The sequence below is a fragment of the Asparagus officinalis genome, chromosome 2, assembly GCF_001876935.1.
Source record: "Asparagus officinalis chromosome 2, Aspof.V1, whole genome shotgun sequence".
Taxonomy (NCBI): domain Eukaryota; kingdom Viridiplantae; phylum Streptophyta; class Magnoliopsida; order Asparagales; family Asparagaceae; genus Asparagus; species Asparagus officinalis.
The window spans coordinates 3,881,412-3,905,270 of record NC_033795.1 but is presented as its reverse complement, the minus strand read 5'-3'; the positions used below and the strand labels follow the sequence as shown (position 1 = coordinate 3,905,270).

General features: G+C 36.1%; 2 protein-coding genes across 8 annotated transcripts in view; one reads left to right on the top strand and one right to left on the bottom strand.

Annotated features, from left to right (window-relative positions):
* LOC109829981 (myb family transcription factor PHL7-like) overlaps window positions 1-22,157 on the top strand; it is a 24,365-nt gene extending 2,208 nt beyond the window's left edge. Inside the window, exons 2-8 of one of the 7 annotated variants that reach the window (XR_002244172.1) lie at window positions 1,751-1,827; window positions 2,008-2,047; window positions 2,131-2,185; window positions 6,962-7,031; window positions 9,216-9,461; window positions 9,748-9,891; window positions 22,061-22,157. Coding sequence is in view for 1 of the 7 variants with exons in the window: in XM_020397094.1 (XP_020252683.1) it covers window positions 1,751-1,827; window positions 2,008-2,047; window positions 2,131-2,185; window positions 6,962-7,031; window positions 8,453-8,806 (596 nt within the window). In the remaining 6 variants the exon portion in view is untranslated. Of the gene's footprint in view, window positions 1-1,750; window positions 1,828-2,007; window positions 2,048-2,130; window positions 2,186-6,961; window positions 7,032-8,452; window positions 8,932-9,215; window positions 9,462-9,747; window positions 13,348-15,306; window positions 15,392-22,060 lie in introns of those variants that run through there. The other 6 variants (XR_002244173.1, XR_002244171.1, XR_002244170.1 and 3 more) reach the window with 6 other exon arrangements.
* On the bottom strand, window positions 20,858-23,663 carry LOC109829980 (probable 2-oxoglutarate-dependent dioxygenase At5g05600). The gene is given in 6 exon segments (XM_020397093.1): window positions 20,858-21,058; window positions 21,061-21,108; window positions 21,111-21,143; window positions 22,293-22,623; window positions 22,714-23,112; window positions 23,114-23,663. Coding segments are annotated over 6 exon segments (1,068 nt in total). The 5' UTR covers window positions 23,200-23,663; the 3' UTR covers window positions 20,858-20,887.

Genomic DNA, 23,859 nt, shown 5'->3' with positions numbered 1-23,859 from the left:
GACCGAGATACCTGCGCTGTCGACTACCACGGTCGACCGCGACGCAATGAGACTGTTTCCTAAACAGATTTGGATTCTGTTTCTATCAGGACTCTATATATACCTTAAACGTTTTTAGGGTTGAAAATAAGCACGAAAAAGAGAGCTTTTGACAGCAGAAAAAGAGAGAGAATCTCAGAGAGATAAAACCCTACTTTAAGAGCTTGTATTTCTTCTTCAATTAATAAAAGAATTGTGTGGTGTGGCTCCCGAGGACGTAGGCACGTTGCCGAACCTCGTTAAATTTGGTGTGTTTGTCTCCTTTACTCTTTTACAAGTTTTGATCTTTATTTGTGGTGAATTTCCTACTTTCCTACTTTCGACACAAGGTCTTTTTGTCTACCAAAAGATTTTCCGAACTCGTGCTTTTAAAGAGAGTATGATTGATTTGACCTAGTATTTGTTATGTGAAGAGTGGGAGAGGGGGACCTAGGAAGGAGATTATACACGAAGTGAAATTAAACAGATGGACGTTGGAGGGGTTTGTGATAATTTGTTGGATGTATCAAGAGGAGCTCACTTGTCAAAAGTGTTAATGCACGAAAAGAAGTTTTCCAAATTGCTGATTTTCTTCTTTATGAAATGTTTCCATTAGAAGAACATCAAATTTTCACTCCTTCAAATACCTGAGTTTTGTGGGGACCACTTAAGGTAGAATTAGAGAAGTGTGAACTATTTTCTATCTTGGTATGTGTATCTTTGGCTCTATAACCTATTAAAGTTCGAATAAAACGTTTTATCTATGCCTTTATATAAGTGCACATAAACACCAAGTTATTGTTAACAATTTGATTATATAACGATTAAATTATTAATTTAATTAGAGTTACATAATTAACTATTTCAATTTTTATTTAAAACCACTCTAGATGAGATATAAACGTTATATGTAGCTAACAAGCACTAAAAAATGTTAATTATAATCTTATACTATTAAAAATCTAATGTTTAATATAATTTTGTACTATTATAATCTAATTGGAGTTGCATTATTACATAAATATTAATTCCTATAGTATATTAAAACATCATACACTTGATAATCTAATACTATTATAATAATTGATTTATTTATTTAATAATCTTAAGAATAGCTATACTATAGTATAAACACTTAATTAATGTAATTTAATAAGATTGGGAGTTATGATCATAGCGTAAATTGGTTAATTTCATGAAAGATGAAGGGTATTTTTGGAAAATAAAAGTTTTTCTAGTATTCCCTCTTTTAAAGGGAGAATGATTTGGGGGTGAACCAAGGGGAACTAGGGTGAATTAACTTCACCTCCTAAGTGTTCCCAAACAAGGTGAAGTGAATTAACTTCACCTCCTAAGTGTTCCCAAACAAGGTGAATGGAGGTGAATGGTTCCCCTAACTTCCTTTCACCCTCATTCCCCTCCTAAGTGTTCCCAAACAAGGTGAATGGAGGTGAATGGTTCCCCTAACTTCCTTTCACCCTCATTCCCCTCAATCCAAACAAGCCCTTCAAGTATTTGAGATCATTTCTAAAGAGGCATCAACTTCATTAAGGTCAATATTTTGAAAACAGGTTCAGGTAGTTAAAGTTTATTTACATGCATATATGTGTGCATTAACAGGCATGTACATGAAGAGGTCTAGCCATATATATATGCTCTTCTAATCGATCTTAGAATCTTTAAGCTTCGCCTTTTAAAAGAATCGATTTTTTTTTTATATCATGAATTGCAGGGGCAACGCCTAAAGGAATATTCAAGCTCATGTCTATGCCTGGACTAACCATCACTCATGTTAAGAGCCACTTGCAGGTACTGAATAATGCACTAATAACTTTCGAAAAATACCGTGCTCTTCATTACTGTATTGTATTTCACTCACTGTTGTCAGTATTAAGAACTTAACATGATTTACATTTTGTCATTGAATTTAATCTTGTCTTATAAAAGGAAAGGAAGCTGAGATTTTGACCTTTGTTTGTTTCTTTTCAGAAATACAGGATGTCAAACTTTGTTCTCGAGTCTTCTGATAGTACGTCGAAGATCTTGAACATTGTATGTTGTATTTCTTTCTACTACCGATTTTTATTCTTTTCTTCACTTTTTTCCTACCAGGAAGCAAGCTCGAAACCAAGGCTTCAGAAATTTTACGAAATTTCTCTTCTGCATCGTGAGTTAACTCAAACTGTTTGAACGGATTTTATTATCAGTACTATATTGATTTCACTGTGTACTTGACTCTTGATGATTTAGGTAGGGTATAGTTTTTTTTGCGTGTGTATATACCACTTTTAGCTTATAATGTGCTGTTTTTCATTCCACTTCACGATTTTTTATTTGATTTTATGTTCATTCTTTACTTCCTTTCCTGAAGTCTCACAGAAAATAATGGAGAAATAAATAAAAACATACACACAGTTCAGAATCCATGTGACAGTTCAGAATTGATGTGCTTTTGCACAGATAATTTGGAATTGTTCTTTGTGAGGCACAAACATATTTCATTAATATAAGAGGATCGTGAAGGGACAAATAGAGTATACAGGCAGAAGAAACAAAAGAAAGAAAAAAAAAGGACGAGTAACAGGCAGAAAATCCCGTGCTCTTGAAAGGATATTTCTATGGGCAGTTCATTATCCTGTGAAACTACTTGATTGTTGCTTAGAGTGGTGTGATGGAAATAGCTTGTTAAATTTGGTGTCCTTTCTTTTGTGATGATGCATACGTTTTGGAGGGAGCTCATAAAGATTAGTCTGAGAATAATTTTGAAAGTAAATTTATATTTTTCTGCATTTATCCCATTGTTTTCATAAAGTTCTCTCCAGTGAATTTTATCTCTGCACAACTATTCTCGTCTTCTGTGCTATGGCATAAAAATCCAGTTATGATAGCCACATAACTCTATCTTTTTAGACTACTAGATTTCATGCACGTGCAATGCATGTGGTTAAATAATATGATTAGGTATTTTTGGTTTATTTTCTTACTAAAATTTGTTTCTCGGTTACTCTTTGGTAATTTTTGCTCACTTTGATTAAGTATTTTTTGGTTTATTTTCTTACTAAAATTTGTTCATCGATTACACTTTAATTATTTATTCATTTGATGTTTGTTTGAATAGGCTACACCCAGTTTAATTTTTATGTTGATAGTTGAATTGCAGAAGATAAATATAATCTAAAGCTAAATTAAATTTTTATTTCATTTGTATCAGCATGAAACCGAGCTTGACATGAGAAAGTATAGTGTTATGAAAGTGAAAATACTTAAAATAAATAACATTAAAAGAAAGATAAATAATAAAGTCAACGAGCCAAGATGATTGATTTAAAATGGGCTAAAATGACAGAAATAATTAATGAAAAAAATCATAAACTGAAGATTAATGCTAATTCTAGTATAATTTTATATGATAAAAACATCCACATATGCATATGAAAACATTAAAAATAGTTTATGAAAATCCCTTCTAAAGATTACTAATTTTACTAAAAATAAAACTATTCTATAACAATTCACAAAACATCATCTTTTGTTGCTTCTATTTTATTTTTTATTAAGTCGAGATCAATCATTCTTCATCTTTATCTTTTTCCTAGACAATTCTAGAGCAGTGTCTTCATCGTCTACATCGATTGTGATATGAGACTGGAGCATGTTATCTTTTCTTGGGCTCATTCATCTTTTGTCTTCTCGTCTAAATTCACAAAGAAGTTGAATATATTTCTTATGTTCAACACAAACTTCTGACAATACACGTCTAAATTCACAAAGAAGTTGAATATATTTCTTATGTTCAACACAAACTTCTGACAATACAGACTTTAATTTTTTCCTATTTCAATAAGAATAAATGTTAATTTCACATATATAAAATTTTTTGTGCTTTTAATTTATTACTTAAATAAGGTTAGGAGCTACCTTTTTTCTCTGTAATGAATTTTTCTATTGTGCATCCAATAAGAATTTCTACTGTGTCATAATGTTACATTTGCTCTGTCTGTGTTATTTTTCATGAGGATTTGAACTAAATACATTACGTTTTTATTGTCAATTTGCTTTAGATTATAATATTAATATTTAATTTTGATATATTTATTTCATGAAGAAGAGATATCACTTAACCTTGGTACTAAATCATCGGTGATTCTATAATATTTATCATCTGGATACTTATTATTAACATCTCTATTCACTTTCTTATTGCAACCTTTGTAAACATAGAACCACTACTCAACTCTATTATAAATGGTAGTTATCATTTCTCTAAAGGTGCGATAATGTGTCTGTATATTGGTAAATTATTCTTAGGTTTAATTGTATGAATTTTAGAGTAGTAAAGGTGCGATAATGTGTCTGTATATTGGTAAATTATTCTTAGGTTTAATTGTATGAATTTTAGAGTAGGTTTTCTAAGATCAGTAAATTATTCTTAGGTTTAATTGTATGAATTTTAGAGTAGGTTTTCTAAGATCATACCTCTTTTGAATGTTATAATGGTTGTATATATTAGTAATTTGAATTTCTATTGCATTTATATGGAGACTTAATGGAGATGCTTTTGTCTTGACAACTTACTCTAAAAGAGAGTTGCATATTAGCTTTAAAATATAATATTTTTTCTTTACTGTGTTATATAAATGTTTGCTTGGTTTACTTACTATTTTCTTATTTCTTTAGTAAATTATATCTTTTGATTAATATATATTATTGATGCAATTTACGATGACATGCATATTTTCTCTAAAATTTAAGACATATAAGGTGAATTTTATATTTAGTGGCCTTTAATGAGAAATTTGCTAATAAAATATACTACCTTCATATTTAGAGATCTTGAATTCTAATAGTGCTATTACATCATTATCATTGATCGTGTCTTTAAGAATTGATCATTCGTTAGTAGTCATACCCCTAAATAAAATCACACGTAGGGTCGTGATACTATATAAGAAAAAAGCGTGATTTTATATTTTTTGCTTACGCTCATGACATAGTAATTTTTATTTTATCTTTCATTAAGAATGTTTCTTTGATGGGAACAAAGTTGTTCAATATATTCTTCAGAGGATATTCAGTCGTTGTTTCTCTAAATATAGCTTATGTTAGTGTTAATTGAAGTGATTCATGGACGTTCCGAATTCTATTTGAAATGAAAACCGCTTGATTCTTTTAAAAGATATCTCTAAATTTTCTAATAGTTCTCCATACATAAATCTTTATAAATTTTTACCTAATAACTATTATTGCCATTAGAGATAAATATTTATAAATTATAATTAATTAATGTTAAGCTATTATATTATAGTCTTTTATCAGTTTTTTTACAATTTAGTCTTCTATCAATTAATGATACTTATGTATTTTTGCTATTCTAACATATTAGTAAAATTATATGCAGTTACTTTAATTTGAATAATAACATTAATTTTTAATCTATCATATATTTTTTAATTTTTTATTATTTAACTGGATATTTTTAATCGGTTATTATTACTAATTTTTACCAGTATCAACTTGACTATTTTCAGATTCTAAAAAGGGATAGTAAATCTTAAGTTGTAAGTTATATTTATATATTTTAATAAAAGAATATCACACAATTATTCTTTTCTTTGCCAAGTTCTAAATTTTTAGCTTTTTATTTTGTATAATTTTAAACTTTTGAGAGTGTTTTGTCTAATTTTAAAACTTTTTATTTTTTTTGTAATATTTCATGTAATAAACTGATACTACAGAGATGTTTCATATATTTTATTAATTTTATTTAAATTGTTGAGCTATAGATAGTTCATGGGGTATTAGGATATGATATAAGTATGATTAGTATAGATTATAACTTAAATTAAATATTTAAAATAGTACAGGGTAATTTTGACTATGGAAAGCTTTTCCTAAACTCGTGCTTTGAAAGAGAGTATGATTTTTTGTTTTCCTTAATTTTTCCTTTTTATAATTTTGAGAATGACTTTTGTCTCTTTAATTTGTTTCGTGGATTTTGTAAATATCTCATCCACATTATGTACATTTGTAGGTCTACGTTATTCTCGGGATTGATCTTTAGGGTAGACATTATTTTTCTCATTAATTTATTTAGTTTTTACATATACGCCCTTCATTTTGTAGACATTTGTAAATTTAGCATTTAATAATTTTATTTAGATTTACATTTTAAATTAAACTGTATCCTTATCTTCATACTATGTATATCCAATAAGAATTCATCAATTTATCAACTTACTCTTAACTTAATGGAATAATATTTGAATTCAAAGGGTTTTTTTGTCTACCGAAAGATTTTCCTGAACTCGTGCTTTTAAAGGGAGTATGATGTTTAAACTAGATTCAAAATCAAAAGGGTTTTGATGGCTACACAATGTAGGTGGACAGTTAGAGCTTATGAATATGTAACTAAGGGACTAAAGAAACAATTCTGTAACTTCAGTCTATGGGGTGCCAAATGAATAAACCTAATACCAGGGTAAATAATATCATACTACAGTCTTTAGCTTATATCCTATAATAACATCAGGTTTCCAGAGAAATACAGGAAACAAATGCATTTTTATGTATCTTTCAGTGGGAGCTTCTTTACTTTGTTCATATTGGAACCAATTAGTCTTATTTTTATGATAGTTTTATCACTTTATGAGCACAACACCCTGGTCCTTGTTTTTGACATGGGTGTTCCTTGATTTTATTCTATAAAATCAATATATGGAAAATGTCTTGCAGTATATTTGGCTTTTGTTCTCACTTTTTTAGAAGCTATGAAACTTATGTTGTTCTTTATCAATGAAACGGTGTAAATGTTTGCTGACTCTTCTTTATTGTTGCCTGAAACAAACAAGCTTCGCATTTATGTTGGTGGGCATATTGAATTTTATGACACGATTGAAGTCACCTTTCACAATCTTGCCTAATGTCTTTTTTACGCTTCTTGCAGTCGACTTCAAATAAGTGATGCCTTACGCATGAATATGGAAGCTCATCGGAAATCACATAATCAACTTGATGTAAACTTCTCCTTTTGACGTATTTTAATAAGCGATACATATATTTTATGCCAGTTGTTCACTCGTGTAAAATTATAACTGATAAACTACACCTTTCGATTAGGTGCAATTTTTTTCTTCAAGGCTGTCATCACAACATCTTGTGTATTTTATTATTGTGTCAATGTTAGAACTCATAAGCAATGACACAAGGTGATGTGCATAAACTCCGAGGAAGAAAATGAGGGAGAGCACGCGCTCGCGCACGCACATGCACACACACAAACAAGGTAGTTTATCTAATGTTTTCCCAACTTGTAGAGGTTCACAAGATTCATTCAGGTTCTGTTAAAGGGTATTTTCATGTACTATAAGTGGCCTTTTGTGGGAACACTGAGTGGCCTTTGGAGGAATATTGGGTCGTTCATGTATGATAGGGCATTTATAATAGGCCATCTATAAAAATTAAAGTTTTTTGGTTTCTGATAAAAAAATAGAAATATTTTTTTTATTCCTGTTTCATTATGACGTACCATGGCCTAAGTTTTGAGGATTTACTGAGTTGTGGCCATATGTACATACCTAAATGCAGTAACTCATTTTTTTGTTGAGGTTAAAGTGTCTATTATCATAGTAATGTCATATCATGCTGGTATCATGTGACTATGTAAAGTACAACATTCTATATAAACAATAACAATATCTTCAGCTGAAAGATATTGTTTGTATAAAATGTAGGTGAGATATAGGTAGAACGATCCCATCCAAGACCAGCTACATTTTTAATGGAGCCAGGGAGAAAATAAGGGGTAGATATTAATTTTATACAGAATTTTCGGTTATATGAGTGGCAATTCACTGTTAATATAATACGGGTTTGTATAAAAGCTTTTGGGATAGAAGAGAGTTAATATTTCCTTTCAACCTTGTGGATTTATACTTCTCACTAGGAAGAAAAACATTTGCTTTTGACATTTCTAGCACCACAGTTTAGCAGTTACCTGAAAGATAAGAAGAGTTTATAAACAGTTTTGACCGTCAACTGACTAGAATGAATAGCATTCTGAAGCTTGAAACATGACTTTAGCCATAACGCAATATGAAAGCTAAGGGGATTTAGAGATCACCTGGGGTTAAAATGAGGTTACAAAATTTTAAGCTAGTCAAAGTATAATCTCTAAATCCATCTTCCATTCATAAGCAGATAGCTATTTTCAAATGGAGTAGTAGAAAAGTATGACACATTATATAAATTTGCTGGTTCCTTTTGCTTATATCTGATGACACACACACAAACACAGAGTAAAATAAAGAAGAGAGATGCCAATTATGTCTTTGTTCTTCCTTTAAAGATCTTGTCCCTTCCCTAGAGAAAAAGAATGATGAATCTGCCAACTTAATTATAAATTCAAAATTCCCTAAAGGTGATGATATATTGACAGGCTCAGAGATGTTTGAAGATCAGAATTGAACTGCAAGGAAGATATCTTGACAAACTTTTGGAGGAACAAAATGATTTTAGCAATAACTACAGAAGAGACTGGCCACTTTCGATGGCAGTACCTCCACTCAGTGATCTTTCTGATTCTAATTCATGGAATTATGGTTCTGATTCAGAAGTAATTTCTGAAAGGTTCAACAGTAATTCATGCCTACAAAGGAAATCTCATTCGAGAAATTTGAAGTTGAAAAATAAATCAGAACACTCAGGATCTGAGGCTTATAAGAGGCCAAGACTGGACTTTGGTATATCACACTGTTCTTCTAGATCTTCACTTGTTGAGTCTCGAATATAATTAACTATTGAAGCATATGGTAAATGGATGTTTTTTATGTTGTATTTTTTTTGCTACGTTAAATATCAAATCATTAACTTCAGTATGTACCAGCAGGCACAATGTGTATTTTACCTTGCAACGTACTGTTTCGGTCGGTCTTTCATAAGCAGTCTTACTGTATACTGTGCATTGTATTGTTTTACAAAATGTCTCTGCCTATCTGCACTTGCTTTATTTTCCAAGATGAATATGAGTGAAATGGCCGCTATTCATGTTTTCCCCTGAAATCCAATCTTTCTCCACATTCGAGCTGTTGATGATCTGCCCGTCGTCTATCTATCAATTGAATTTGAAATGCTTTTGACTGTGTATGACTTTTTATGTGTTTGATATTTAAAAGTTTTTTGCTTCATTGTTTATACGGCAGCTCACAATTGTAGCAGTAATAAGATTTGTGATAAGATTTGAGGAGGAAACATGGTGTCTGGATATAACTGATGCGGTTGGATTAGACTCTATCCTAGCTGGTCTCCCAGTGGATAAGAAAGACAATCACCAATACAAGGCCCACTGTTTGATAGCATGAGTATCTGCAGTCCCTACTTTACAAGTGGAACTGATCAGCTCCTCAGACCTGATGACAGAGATGGATAAGCTTCAAAACAGGAAATTGGTAATTTTTCTTTCCTAATCCTTGTGCAGTTAAATACTGCAGAAATTTCACACTGCATCGAAGAGTAACCGCAAGATGAGATAGGTTCGAAAAAAATTTGTTTTTCACACAATTCAGTTGCTTTGTATGTTGCTAAAACTTATATATGCCATTCATGTTTAGTTCTTCATCAGTAATTTTCGGCTACCCAATTTGTGTTGCGGCATCGCATTATGTCCAGATTGTTATCGTCTTACCAGCTCACATTCTAGTAGAAATATTTACATGATAATTAACTTTTGTGTAGGCATGGAGACTACAGAAAACCCTTTTTTATTTACGGGGGTTCATCTCTCGACAACAAATCTAAAGCCTGAAGCCCTGTCCACTTAGCTTCTTTGGTGGCCCTCTAGGAATTACACCGGTAAAGAAATTCCAGTTAGCAGAACCAGTACATCTCTAACCTCTGCTTTTACCTTGTAAATTTCCTTTTCAATAATGCATCATGCTCAGTTTGCTGATAGACCTATAAATATATTCTACTAAGGGCCTACTTATTATTAATCACTATTTAGTTGTTCCCACGATATCATCATTCTTTTTTAAAGGTGCTCACTACCTCAAGTTGACAATGTATATTTCTAATGCTATAGAATCAGTTGTTTTTTTTAAAATAAATATTTTCTTATTGCTTTAGTTTACTCTGTTCAAGTAGAAAAAAGAGAAACACCTGCGAATGGCCTTTTTATATATTTTAAGCAAGCTTTTTTTTTGGTTTGAGTAATCAAAAGGAATCAAAAACTTTGAATACGTTTTCACGATTGTATATTACCTTATCGGTGAAACTTGATCCTCATTCAAGAGGGGCATTGAAAAAGAGTGCTCCTGATCTTAAATTTGAAGCACTTTTGGTTTGCATTTTAGGTTCAACTTATAATTAAATCCTCTGGTCAGTGTAAAAAGTACTTGATACATATTGTCAGTCAATAAAAGAACCAGCTTGTATATTTGGCATAGAGCTTTCTCAACATGGTAAATCCAACAGACATTGGACCCAAAACCTCGAAAGTCAGGCCGAAAGTTAAGGTGAGAAGTGAATATTTCTTGATTACGTTATTGTGCTTTCGGTTAAAGTGGTTATCTGACAATTGAAAAATAATTAGTTAATATAAAAACTTATCTAAGCTAAGGACACTGGCCTTACTTTTCCAATTCACAGTACTAAGGTGGAAACTCTTTTCTAGAAAAGAAAGGAATCCCAGTTCTATGGTACTGCATAAACAACGTTCAACTTTGTTTTTGTTATAGGCCCTTGACATAAGGTGTAACCCTCAACATCATACAAACTGACGTTTGATTAATTAAGAGAACGAAAAGGAAGTTTAAGGCTTAAACCACATCATTATCCTTTAAATTCATTGAAAATGTTTGCAACCATCAACAGACTACTAATTAAGTTAGAGGAGTTTACCATAGTGGTGAGGCTGACAGGAGCTGTTGGTTTATACTTCAAATGGATTATCTGCCAAATGAATGAATGAATGATTTATTTATGTTAGATAAGAGATGGGACGCGTACGCCTCATTTTGTGACAATGATTGGTGGATGGTTCTATTTATCTACCATCTTTGTTGGCCATGAATCATGGAGAGTAGAGGATTTCTCTAGTTGCCGGCCATGTGTTTGCCCATCCTCAGCACATGGGCTATTAGAATTTTCAATGCAGCGGTGACCCCTTGTCCTCTTACATGTGCTCTTAGCTACTTCACCATTCAAACCCAGTGGCCGTGTGTTTAGTATTACAGGATCCGGAGAGGTTGATACCGTTGATAGAGAAGTCTTGTCGCATTTTTGAGCAGTTGAAACCCTTTCCTCTCGTGATCCTCCTTTGGCAATTGAGGTGTGTTTGGCATATTTAACTTTGGAGAAAAGAAAGAAAATGCGGATTCTCTAGGGAGCCTACGGAAAGTTTCGAGTCCCACGGTAGTTTCTTCTTTTGGTATATCGAATACTAGAAGATGAGATATGTTATTAAACTTTCATCTGTTTGGCAGAAAAAAGGACAAAAAATCCGAAAACAATTAGATTTCCCTAGGTGTTCTTGGAAACTTTCCCCATACGCCGAGCACCCCGTAGGCTAGGTTCATTCAAATTGGATGCTTTGATCAAGATTTCTATTATCACCAGCTAGGCAGATATCTTAGTGCCTAACATTCACGCTAGCATTATTAGTTGTATGATTGATATAGGGTGTATTTATCAGTGAAGCTTTATTATTGAAAGTGAAGCTCATACATTCTTCTAGTTGGGGGTGAAGTTAATATTCATCGCGATGAAGTGCCTTCTTGAATTCTTCTCTTATTCTTATCCAAGCAAGCAATAGAATCTCTTATTAAGCACACCAAGACTTATGCCCCCATTACTAAAGTCTCCTTTAGCGTTATTCCGTCTGATGAAAGTGTTGAAAGTGCGCTACTCAAAACGTGAACATGTAAAATATCCGATGTCACGATGTAAAGGTTAGCTTGAACAAATTACATTCTATTTTTCACACGTGCTTTAAAGAGTAAGCTAATTATGTAATATTCATTTCATGTTTTGGTACATATAATTAGTGAGCGTAATTATGTAATATCCATTGTGGACCTGCTCCAACCACTGGTCAGACATTGTCATTATCAGGGAAGTTTAACATCTTAATCACTTACTTAACCAACCCCATTTTCATTCACGTGCAAGTTTATTTCCTTGCAATTGTTGGAAATGTACCCTAAGATTAAAGCTTAGAAAAGTCTGACCTTTCAGAATATTATTATTAGCCAGCGATAGAAGCAAGAATGCCGTTTCGATAGGATCAACAAGGTTGTCAACTGAAAATGTGCGCTAAAAGGACCCTAAACTATTCTTATTGCCACGGTTAATGTTTTCAAATTATCATACTGCAAGTGGGTGACCAAATTTTTACTATCGGTAATCAGGTTTCATGGCACTAAATATAGGCAGGAAATATTTGATGTCATTAATAACAGTCACCACTTATGTAATCAGTGACTATGTCTTAGGTTACCAACTAAAAAGTTGTTGATCAACTGAGCAGAAATTGTTGGGTGATCCTAGATGAACTCATGTGGAGGCAGAATTTGCCCGAAAAGATTTCTTCATGGACCCAATAATTGTGGATTCTGGTTCTTTTGTGCTGAAATGATGAGGAACATGTGAAGTTGGTTGTATTGAAAACCACTCACCGGTGGCTCATATTGAGCCACAAATTGCCAGACCTCTCTGTCGACTACATAGTTTGAACACACCGATGGGTTTCACATGATTTGGATGCGTTTCAAGTCCTGTTTGGATTCGGATTGGGGAGTTGTTTGGCTAGTTGGACTCAACTTTGAGGGAGGCTATAAATAAAGATTGTCTAGGGTTTCTCTATGTATCTTTGACAAGAAATTGTGATATTTGTTTTGGCTTTGCAAGGGAGAGAGATTAGGGTTTCTAATCTTCTCCGTCTTCGTTGTAACCTCTTGATAAATAGTGGATTGTCGATCTCGCCGGTTGTGGACGTAGGCATCTTGCCGAACCACGATTAATCCTTGCCTTTTTTGTGAGGTGATTGCACATCCGTGTTTGTCTCTACAGAACATATGGTGATGCATGCTTGGAGTTTGTCCTGTAGACACTTAACATAATGCCAAGGTTTTTAAAACTTATTGGAATCTAGTGTTGGTAAAGTCATGCATACTGTTGATGAAATTTATCAGAAATATTAGAATGCATCATGCATGGCTGTTGTGCATACACTAGGCCCCTGTTTGATTTATTTGGTGGAGATAGATTTGCTCACTGTGTTGAGCTCAACCTCGTAGGTTTCTCAATTATAATTACACCACCCACCCGGGAAAAAAAATCAAATACACACACACACACAAATGTATGTATGTATGTCTCTGTGTGTGTATATGTATGTGTGTATGTGTTGTGTGCATGTATGTATGTATGTGTGTGTGTTGTGTGTATGTGTGTGTGTACATACGATGTATGTGTGTATGTACGTACGATGTATGTATGTATGTGTGTGTACGTAGGTACGTATTGTATGTATGCATGTACATGCAGAAAAAAACACACACACACACACACATATGTGTGTGTGTGTATCAGTAATAAAGTTTTCTAACAGGACTGGTATATGGTTTCTCATATACATATACATACATATACATATAAAACCATATAGCAGTATTGTTAGAAAACTTTATTATTGAAACCGTGTTATATTAAATAATAATGCATACATGAAAACATGACCTTTGGAATGAATTAGGTGTGGTCATGCTGGAATAGCAATAATATGCTCTTGAACATCCAATACATTTTATGTTATATTTTTGAATATTAATAAAGATTTTATTATTGAACAATAATTTGAGTATTATTTCTATAATTGTTATAGTATCCTTAGAAATTATTTTGTTAGATCATGCACTGTGATGATCACTTGCTTAGAGATGTGATCTAACTTAGTGCTTAACTTATAATTAGTAAAAGATAACTTTATTATAACAGGTTATTATGCATGATACTGATATGTGAGATGTGGTGGTGGGTCTCAACCACCTAGAATGGGCATTCCCCCGGGTGTATATCATAAGCACACATTATGATGTGTGTAGCACTAGACCATATTTGAATTTTCTAGCATAGGAGATGAAGAATTCAAATTGTTATATGGTCCCTTTGATTTAATGATATTACCATTATCGATTTGATAATTTAGTATGCTTTGATATGATGGTTAAGCTTATTTAGCAAGCACTATACAACTCGAAATATTGGGTTTTTAGATTTCATTTAGGAAAATGATGGATATCTAGATATGATCCAATATGCTCATTATGATGAGTTAATTTATTATGCATTTCCATAAAGTTATAAAATTCCAGTCGGTGGGGTTTTGGAAAATATTTTTTAAAATTTATGTTCTTATAAAAAATAAAATATTTTGATGTTTCAAAATAATTTTTATTTATGTTCATGAAAATTACAATTTAGGCATGAGCAAATAGGTTAATTGTCCTACTCAAAAGAGTTGCCTAAAATAAATGATATTGGAGAGGACTGAATGCAAATCCCATATTATGAAAGAGCTTTTATGAATAGTTGATCGGATAGAGATTTGATTGTTAAATTAAAATTATTAATTTGATTAATAATTGGTTCTCGATACGGGACCGGTTGGTCTCACTAATGTCATTAGAATAGGTTTATATGCAATACAAATTCTATTATACCCTTAATTGTATGGGTGACATTTTTGAACATTTCTATTCTATCTTTAATTGTTATGGATAGAGTTTTGAACAGCTATGAACTGCTTGAAATTAAAATCTAGAAGGCTAGTCTAATCTTATATGTAGGGTTCATATGTAGCTTTATGAAGATACAGAAAATCTTATGAAGATAAGATGAAGAAGAGAATAACAAAAGAGAAATAGAAATTGATAATCTATCTCTCATTATTACTTCTCTTCGATGACGAGTGGATTTCAATTATAGGCTTTTTCTTTTTGAAAATTTCAGATAGATCTTGAGAGATTGATTTTTTAGGTAAATTTTAGGAGATGAATTATAAAGATCGGGAAAAATATTTCGGGTATTCTTCTAATAGGCTCTCCAAGGCTTGTGAATTTTTTAGAAACGTTCATGTTCCTTTGGTAGTTTGTGTTTTCATTTCCTTTTCTCTCTCATCTACTTAATTTATATGATGCTACCAGATAATCATAATGTTCAAACTTTCTTGCTTTATGTTAGTAAGTACTTAAGCTTAAACTCATGCTATCATTTTATTCGATATGTTTTACTCAGTGGCGTAGCCAGAAATATTTTTTGCCCTGGGCGAAAAATAAAGATGGTCGGCGGTGATGGACTTGAAGCGACGGAGAAGGGAGAGGAGCTCGGTGAGGGAGAGGAGGGAGGGGCGGGAGAGGGAGGAGGGTTAGGGATTGTTGAGATGGAGGTCCTGGAAGAGGAGGAAGAGAAGGTTGGATCTGCGGGAGAGGGAGGTGAAGTGGCCAGAGAAGAAGAAAAGCGAGGGGAGGCGGGAGGGGGAGGTGAAGTGGGGCAGTTTCTTGCCCTGGGCAGCTGCCCAGTGGCCAGAGAAGAAGAAAAGCGAGGGGAGGCGGGAGGGGGAGGTGAAGTGGGGCAGTTTCTTGCCCTGGGCAGCTGCCCAGAGCAAGACTGCCCTAGCTACGCCCCTGGTTTTACTAATGAATGAAACTTCTGTGTTACATGAATACATACCATATCCTTTTTAATTGCCTTCACCGTCCTCCCCTTGCTAATAACTGTGAAAACGGCGAAGGAATTGAGGAAAAGAATTAAGAAAAACGTGAAAAATAAGCAAGACAGACTCCATCGCACTCTGATGTGGTGTCTGCCACACCCAGGTGACAGGATGTGACAGAATCTGTCATGTTTGCCATGGGTATGATGTATGCCATACCCTGATGTGACAGAATTTGCCCTGTTTACCATAGGTGTGATATGTGTCACACCAGGATATGTCAGACTCGTTTTTAAAATTCTAATCTGTTTAGGATTGTGTTTTGTTATAAATAGAGCCACGTTTTTTAGGGTTTTCAATTGATTGATTGGGTAGCTTGAAGGTGATTTTGAGCACAGAAAAGAGAGATCTTTCTGAGCAATTTGTTTGAGGGTTTAGTTTGAGAGATTTGTTTGAGAGGTTAGTTGAGTGATCTTGTAATCTCTACTTTGTGTTTGAGAGATTTGTTTGAGAGGTTAGTTGAGTGATCTTGTAATCTCTACTTTGTACTCTCTTTCTCTAGAGTGAAAACACATTCCTTTTTGCCTCGTGGACGTAGGCAATTTGTCGAACCATGTTAAACTTTTGTGTTTGAGTTGGTACTGTTATTTTGGATTGTTTTGGCTTTCTCTCTCGGCGTTTGTGTTTGTTCCGCCGCGCACAACAAGTGGTATCAGAGCTCATGTTACGCTTGGGCTATTTGGAGGAGTAGATCACTTTGGAAGTTCGGCTAGGGCTTCGTTTGGAGTTAAATGTGAGATTTTTTTGGTAAAAATTTTATCTTTTCTCAGTTTTGGATCTATTCTTCGTTTGTTCTGCTTTGGTTGTTGGTGCTTTGAGGAATTATGACCCGGAAAGAAGGAGTTGTGGAGGGTATTTTAGGTGTGAAGACCGTCCAAAGTTTGAATATTCACTCTATGAAGATAGACGTGGAGAAGTTTAATGACACTAACAATTTTGGACTTTGGCGATGTGAAGTTTTGGATGCGCTCAACGAGTAAAATTTGAAAGATACTTTAGAATTGGATGGCGAGCCAGATGATATTAATGAGAGGGTTTGAAAGAAGATGAATCGAACGGCGTATGATGTGATTATGTCTTGTTTGACTCAAGATTTAAAGTATGATGTGATCAATGAGACTTCAGCTAAGAAGATTTGGGAGATCCTTGAGAGCAATTATTTGACTAAGAGTGTGGAGAGTCGCTTGCATTTGAAGAGGAGGTTTTATCGCTTCCAATTGAAGAAATGAACCTCCATTGGTGATCACATGAACCACTACACGAAGCTTCTTGCGGATTTGACGAATGTAGATGTTATGATTGAAGATGAGGACAAGACATTGTTGTTGAGTTCCTTGCCTAACAAGGAATATGAGACTTTTGTCCTTACTCTTATCAATGGGAAGACATCTCTTTTGTATAGTGAGGTCACCGCTGTACTTGTGAATTATTAGATTCGAAAGAAAGATAAGGAGTCTACAAGTGGCATAGTAGCGGAGGCGTTGGTCGCAAGAGGGAAGAATTCAAACCGAAAGAATTGGAAGTCACAGTCTAGAGTAGGGCATCCTACAGTTGGAAAAGATCAGTGTGCTTGATGCAAGAAGACTAGTCATTGGAAAAAAGATTGTCCAAAGCTCGACGAATGGATAAAGAATAAGCAGAAGGGAAAGGGAAGCAACCATCATCAGAAGCAAACATCGTTATATCGGATGATAATATTTCTGATACTTCTATTTATTCGCTTTCTATCAGTCCTACAGGTAGCTATTCAGAGGAATTCGAGTGGATGTTGGATAATGGTGCGACCTATCATGTGTGCCCTAGAAATGAATGAGTTTTTAGTTTTGAAAAACTGGATAGTGGTGTGGTGTACATGGGTGACAACCGTGCATGCCAGATCCTTGGGATAGGAAGAATTCGCATCAAGATGTTTGACGGGACAGTTAGGGAGTTATATGGTGTGAGATATGTTCCTTCATTGAGGAAGAACTTGATCTCAATTGGAGCTATGGTTGGAGAGGATCTGAAGGTTCGTGTTGAGGACATAGTTCTCGAGATCGTGGAAGACTCTTTGATTGTGATGAAGGGCGTCAGGAGGAATAACATGTACCATTTGATTGGAAGTTCGGTGACAGGTAGAGGGTTGGCGACTTCTGTTAATTCGACTAGACTACGGCATTTGGAGCTTAGTCATTCCAGTATTGATTTGGAGATGGGTGCACAGACATGTAATTTGAAGTCTAGTGCTTTGATGTGAGCAAGAAGACCGATGTGAAGTTTGACATCTCTATTCACCGCACTAAGGGTCTTTTAGGTGGAGTTCACACGGATGTTTGGGGGCCTTCCAAGGAGGAATCATTGGGAGGTAATAGATGTTTGATTTTCTTTGTTGGTGGCTGTTCTAGGCGTGTTTGGGTTGCAACCAAATCCCCTTTGGATAAAGTCCTAGTAGTCTCCAACAGATTGAAGAAGTATGAGATTGGCAGAAAGGTGAAGGTACTTCATTCTGATTTTGAGGTACAAGAGGGACCTGTTTTTGCATTCGAGCCGAGCTCACGACATTTTGAGACACTTTGGTGGAAAGGAAATCATGGGACAACAAGATGAGATGACAGATTTGGTGAGTTGTTCCTTACTGGAGGAGGACCGACGTTTGATGTCGAGCATTGATTTTGGTGTTGAGGCTTTGACATATTTGGGTCATCTTAGTCATAGGTTGTCGACTGCTGCGATTGGAGGTAAAACTCAATTGGATGTTTGGTCTGGTAGTATCACTCCGCTTGAGGCTTCGATGAGGGAGCTAATTGACTCTCAGTAGGTGGAGAGTTTTGGACAGACCTTAGATGTATCGTAGCGGGTGGAGAGTGATACTACTCCACATTGGATGGAAATTACTCCACATACTCCAAATCATATTGCATCGTTTGAGATTCCAGTTGAGGTGACACAGTTAGGGGATCATTTGGATTTGGGTGCAAATGATGAGTTGGTTGATTCGAATGCAGCTGGTGGATATGATTTGGATACGACCATTGGTTTACCTCAGGTGGAGGTGTTTGATTTGTTTCACTTTGAGACCGTTGGGAGCGTCATCAGTTGCAGATTCGTTGGTAATATTGGTAAAGAGTTGCAAACTTTTCTATTTGATTGAGGACCTTTGGAGGCCATTTGATGAACTACGGACGGCTTGATCCCTTGGGAGAAGGGGTACGTAGGCAGTCAATTTGATGCAGCCGGGTTGGTGAGTTGATACCGATATTTGGAGAGTGTTCACATTTTCGTTTGGATCTCGACTTGTTGTGGATTGAGTTCGTTGTCGTGGTTTTGTTCCACTTCGTACTGGACGCAACAAGTGAGACGTTTGATTTGGTTGATGTTGGCTCAGTTTTTGGAAAAACTTCGTCGAGGTGGAGAATCGAGAAAACGACGAAGGAATTAAGGAAAAGAATTAAGAAAAACGTGAAAAATAAGCAAGACAGACTCCACCACACCTTAGTGTGGTGTCTGCCACACCCAGGTGGCAGGGTGTGACAGAATCTGCCCTGTTTGTCATGGATGTGGTGTCTGTCATACCATGATGTGGCAGAATCTGTCATGTTTATCATGGGTGTGGTGTGTGCCACACCAGGGTGTGACAGACTCGTTTTTAGAATCCTAATCTGTTTGGGATTGTATTTTGTGATAAATAAAGCCACGTTTTTAGGATTTTCTATCGATTGATTGGGTAGCTTGAAGGTGATTTTGAGCACAGAAAAGAGAGATCTTTCTGAGCAATTTGTTTGAGGGTTTAGTTTGAGAGATTTGAGAGATTTGTTTAAGAGGTTAGTTGAGTGATCTTGTAATCTCTACTTTGTACTCTCTTTCTCTGTAGTGGAAACACATCCCTTTTTGTCCTGTGGACGTAGGTAATTTGCCGAACCACGTTAAACTTTTGTGTTTGAATTAGTGCCGTTGTTTTAGATTGTTTTAGCTTTCTCTCTCGGTGTTTGTGTTTGTTCCGCCGCGCATAACAATAACTTGGACGTTTATCACTCATAAAATGCACACTTACAAGGAATAAGTAAAACAAAGGCACCGGGTTCAAAGGGTGCCTATCACATCACTGTTTATTAAATCAAACTTTTGAGACGAGGCCAATGAAGATGAAGCAAGATGCCAATTTCCTTTTAATTTCATTTTCCCCCACGTGCGCTACTGTTTTCCTCTGTAGCAGACACCGTTAGTTATAGCTGTGGTATAGCTTCAATAGTCATGAACTGGACCAACCTTTTCCACCCACGACGATGCAAACGCGTGCTCTTATTATTTTCTCCGAATAATTTTTCTAAACAAACCCATTCATAATTTTTTTTCTAAAAATAGACCTCTTGAGTTTTATTTACAAAAATAGATCTATTTTGTCTTAATCCGGTTTCTAAATAGTCGGGGTTACCAACCCCGACTATTTAGTACATAAAATGTTATGGTTTAGGGTTATAATTGGGGGTTTACAACTTCCTAAAATAGTCAGGGTTGGCAATCCTGACTATTTAAGAACCGGATTAAGATAAAATAGGGTCTATTTTAAGGGAAAAAAAATATGAATGAGTTTATTTAGAATTTTTTTTCTGTTTTCTCCATTTCCTAGTGTGGCTTCGGTGGGCCCCCTCATGCAACTTCCCTTATCCTGACACAAGAAAAATGATAGGGGCACACCCCCAATCACACATCCAACCACACCCCCCTCTCTCATTTGCTACAGTACACCGGGACCCACATGAGATTTTAAAATTTTAAAATCTCATGTGGGTCCCGGTGTACTGTAGCAAATGAGAGAGGGGGTGTGGTTGGAGGTGTGGTTGAGGGTGTGCCCTTAGTGCCACCCCTGACACAAATAGCATAACTACCACATTGACAAGTAAGAAGTACAATCGGACACCGCAAAGCACTGACATGAGCAATGATGTTATTTATATCTCACTGTTCTCACAGCAAACCGACCATATCCAAACTTCAACACGGGTGGTTCGAGTCGTCTTAGGGAAATTCAGAACAGGAATGTGAAACTCGACGCTGCGAATACGCAAAAATAATCCTTGGATTATAAATGTACAACGACGAGGGGCCAACGCTAGCTAGCCAAAACTATACATCGATGGCCTTGAGGGACTCGACTTGTGTTTTCCCCTTGGGCCCTCTCTTCCTGATGTAAAGCCTGTACTCATTGAAGGTCATGGGCTGGTAGAGCTGAGGCCTTTCGGTGGTCACAAGCTCTCGAGCCGGGAACAGCGGGAGATCGCTTCTCGGGTTGTAGAACAAAACGACGCAGAATCTCTCCGCCGTATGCGTCTGGCCATCACCCTATGCTACGGACGCTCTTGTATATCGCATTGCTAAGCACCTGACGTCAACATTAGGAATCCATCAGTTATACAAAGCTAGCAACTAAAAGAGCATAACATCTATCTTAAGAAAGATGTTATCAGAGCAATCCAGGTTTATATTCCGCACGACACGCATTTAAAGCAGAATTTAGATTTATATTCCGCACGACACGCATTTAAAGCAGAATTTGTTATTGCGAATAAATATTATGCCGTAAAGTAGCACACCACTCAATCCTTTTAAAAAAAGTGCAATCTACGTGTGATTAGCTTCAATCATGTTTGACAATTATATTATATATTAATTTTAGCGGTGGGTGGGCTCAGTTAGCATGTGGGCAGTGGAAGAAATCATTTTATACTAGTGTCAACTCTGCCTACTTTGTATTATAGCCAGTGCCCTATAGTTGTGCTTTGTATTCTACTAGTATAGGCTTTGAGGCCCCTAAAAGTTAGGCCTGGGGATCTGCGAGGGGAGAATAGAACAGAAGGAGCACGTGCTTTGAAATTTATGGAGTTGTCCAATTTCTTGACTTATCCTAAAGAACTTACCCGGGTTACCTCCTTTTTCAAAGTAAAAAAAAAACCCAAACTTAAACTAATGCATAAAGAAAAAAAACTACGATAATTGGATTGGTCAAACTTAGAGCAGAAAAGAACAAGAGATGCTTTTATACATGTAGACATTCTGATTTCTGAGGTTGTGCCTACAACCACCATGCCCTTCTTACTTTGTTTGTAGAAGTACATGTTGTTGACGTGATTAATACGTGAGTATAGTCCCACGTAGGATAAGATAAGAGAGAGTGATGGGTTGAAATAGTAGTTTGGGTCAATACTTGATAGCTATAGCTTTTAGGTTAAAATTGATTCCTAACTTCTGTTTAAGAGACTCATCAACTCTAGATTGAGCCCGATTTCTCTCCCAACACAGGTTCCATATGATTTTGATATCAGACAATGAAGGGGGAGGGGGGCAAAAAGAGAAGGAAAAAGAGAGAGAGAGAGAGAGAGAGAGAGAGAGAGAGAGAGAGAGAGAGAGAGAGAACACACACACAAGGGGGAAAAAAAGAAAAAAAAAAAGAGAGAGAGAGAGAGAGAGAGAGAGAGAGAGAGAGAGAGAGAGAGAGAGAACATTCGCATGCACACAGACATACACGGGGTACCTGCATCTGATCACCGATATTGACGATGAATGCGTTAGGTTCAGGCTGCACATTCACCCAAGCATTGCCCTTTCGAACTTGGAGACCCTTGACTCGATCATCAGCGAGCACTATTGTGAGCACGCCAGGGTCAGAGTGCGCAGAGAGGCCGAGGGTGAGGTCAGGCTGCGGGCATTTCGGGTAATAGTTCACCCTAATGCACGCTCCGACTTCATCTCCTCCGAATGCCTTCTGCAGATATCCCACATCCAAGCCCAGACTTATCGACAATACTTTCATCAGCGTCCCGCACAATTTCACCACATCTCGCCCATACTCCTCGGTAATCTCCCTGTTTATTCATTCAAAGTTTTGTGTTTACGTTTGTGAGTTACATTGCGACGATACAGACTGGAAAAAGATAAATATGTTTGGTATGTACCTGCAGGATTCAGGATTTGCTGGCCATTTATCATAGTTCTTGACATGTTCAGGAAGTACATGGAGGAAGTAGTAGTCTCCCCAATCAAGAATGGCTCCCTTCTCGACCCCGAGCCTGCTCCCGTACCCTTCGTAAGTCTTGGGCGAATTCGCGAGCTTCTTCTTCGCTTCCACCGGTAAATGGAAGAACTCTCTCCAGACCGTCCTCATCTTCGCCACCAAATCTAAACTTACGCCGTGGTTGATCACCTGAAAGAACCCCCACTCCTTGCACGCGTCCGATATTGCCTTCATAGTAGCTCGACACTCTATCACGCCTTCATTCAAGCCTCCCAGGTCTATGACCGGTATGTTCAGCAGCCGCCCAGAGCAGTCGGTCACAGAGTCGGGCAACGGCCGCGTAACGGTCCGGGATCACGTGGGCCCCGCTCTCGGCAATCGATTGGACCGGAGTTATCGGTTCCGGCCAGTCTTGGAGTAGATCCATGAGGTTAATTAATTATAGAGATGTGGAGTGATGGGAGGGTTGGCGATCTCTTTGTGTGCTCATAACTCGTTGTTATATAGATTTGGATGAAGGGGATTGTGCCGTTGCATTACAGCTTTGAAAGGGACGTAGACGCAAACGTGATAAAAATGAGAGGAGAAGGTGATATGCTTTAATGGGGTTGTTTCTGGACTAATTCAATTTCGCGAGGGAGTTTGTGTCAGTTTTGTTTTGGGCTTTTTGAGTCCGACTTGGGCCGACATAGAAAGGTGAGGGTATATATCTCAGCTTGTGCGTGTGTAGGCGAGTGGGTATATTTTGTATAGACTTTATGTGTGCTCAAAGCGCGGTGGATGCATAATTGATTTTGTTAATGGACGAGAGGCGTTGATGACAAACGAATAGAATCTTAAAACCTTTTGCTACTGGTTCATAACTTTGTAATTGATTGAGGGTACGTGTGCCTCTTGTACTTAGTCACTTGCTAAGTATTTAGATTGCCTTATGTTCGATCCCAACAAAATTATCTCTTCGTTGCCTAATCTTGAAGTACGGAGGACGGCACTGTTTGGCAGCAAGAGATTGTGTCTTATCTAGGAGATTGTGTCTTATTAACTTGGTCAATAAGCTAGTAGAGCCGTTTGGTGACTAAAAATAAGA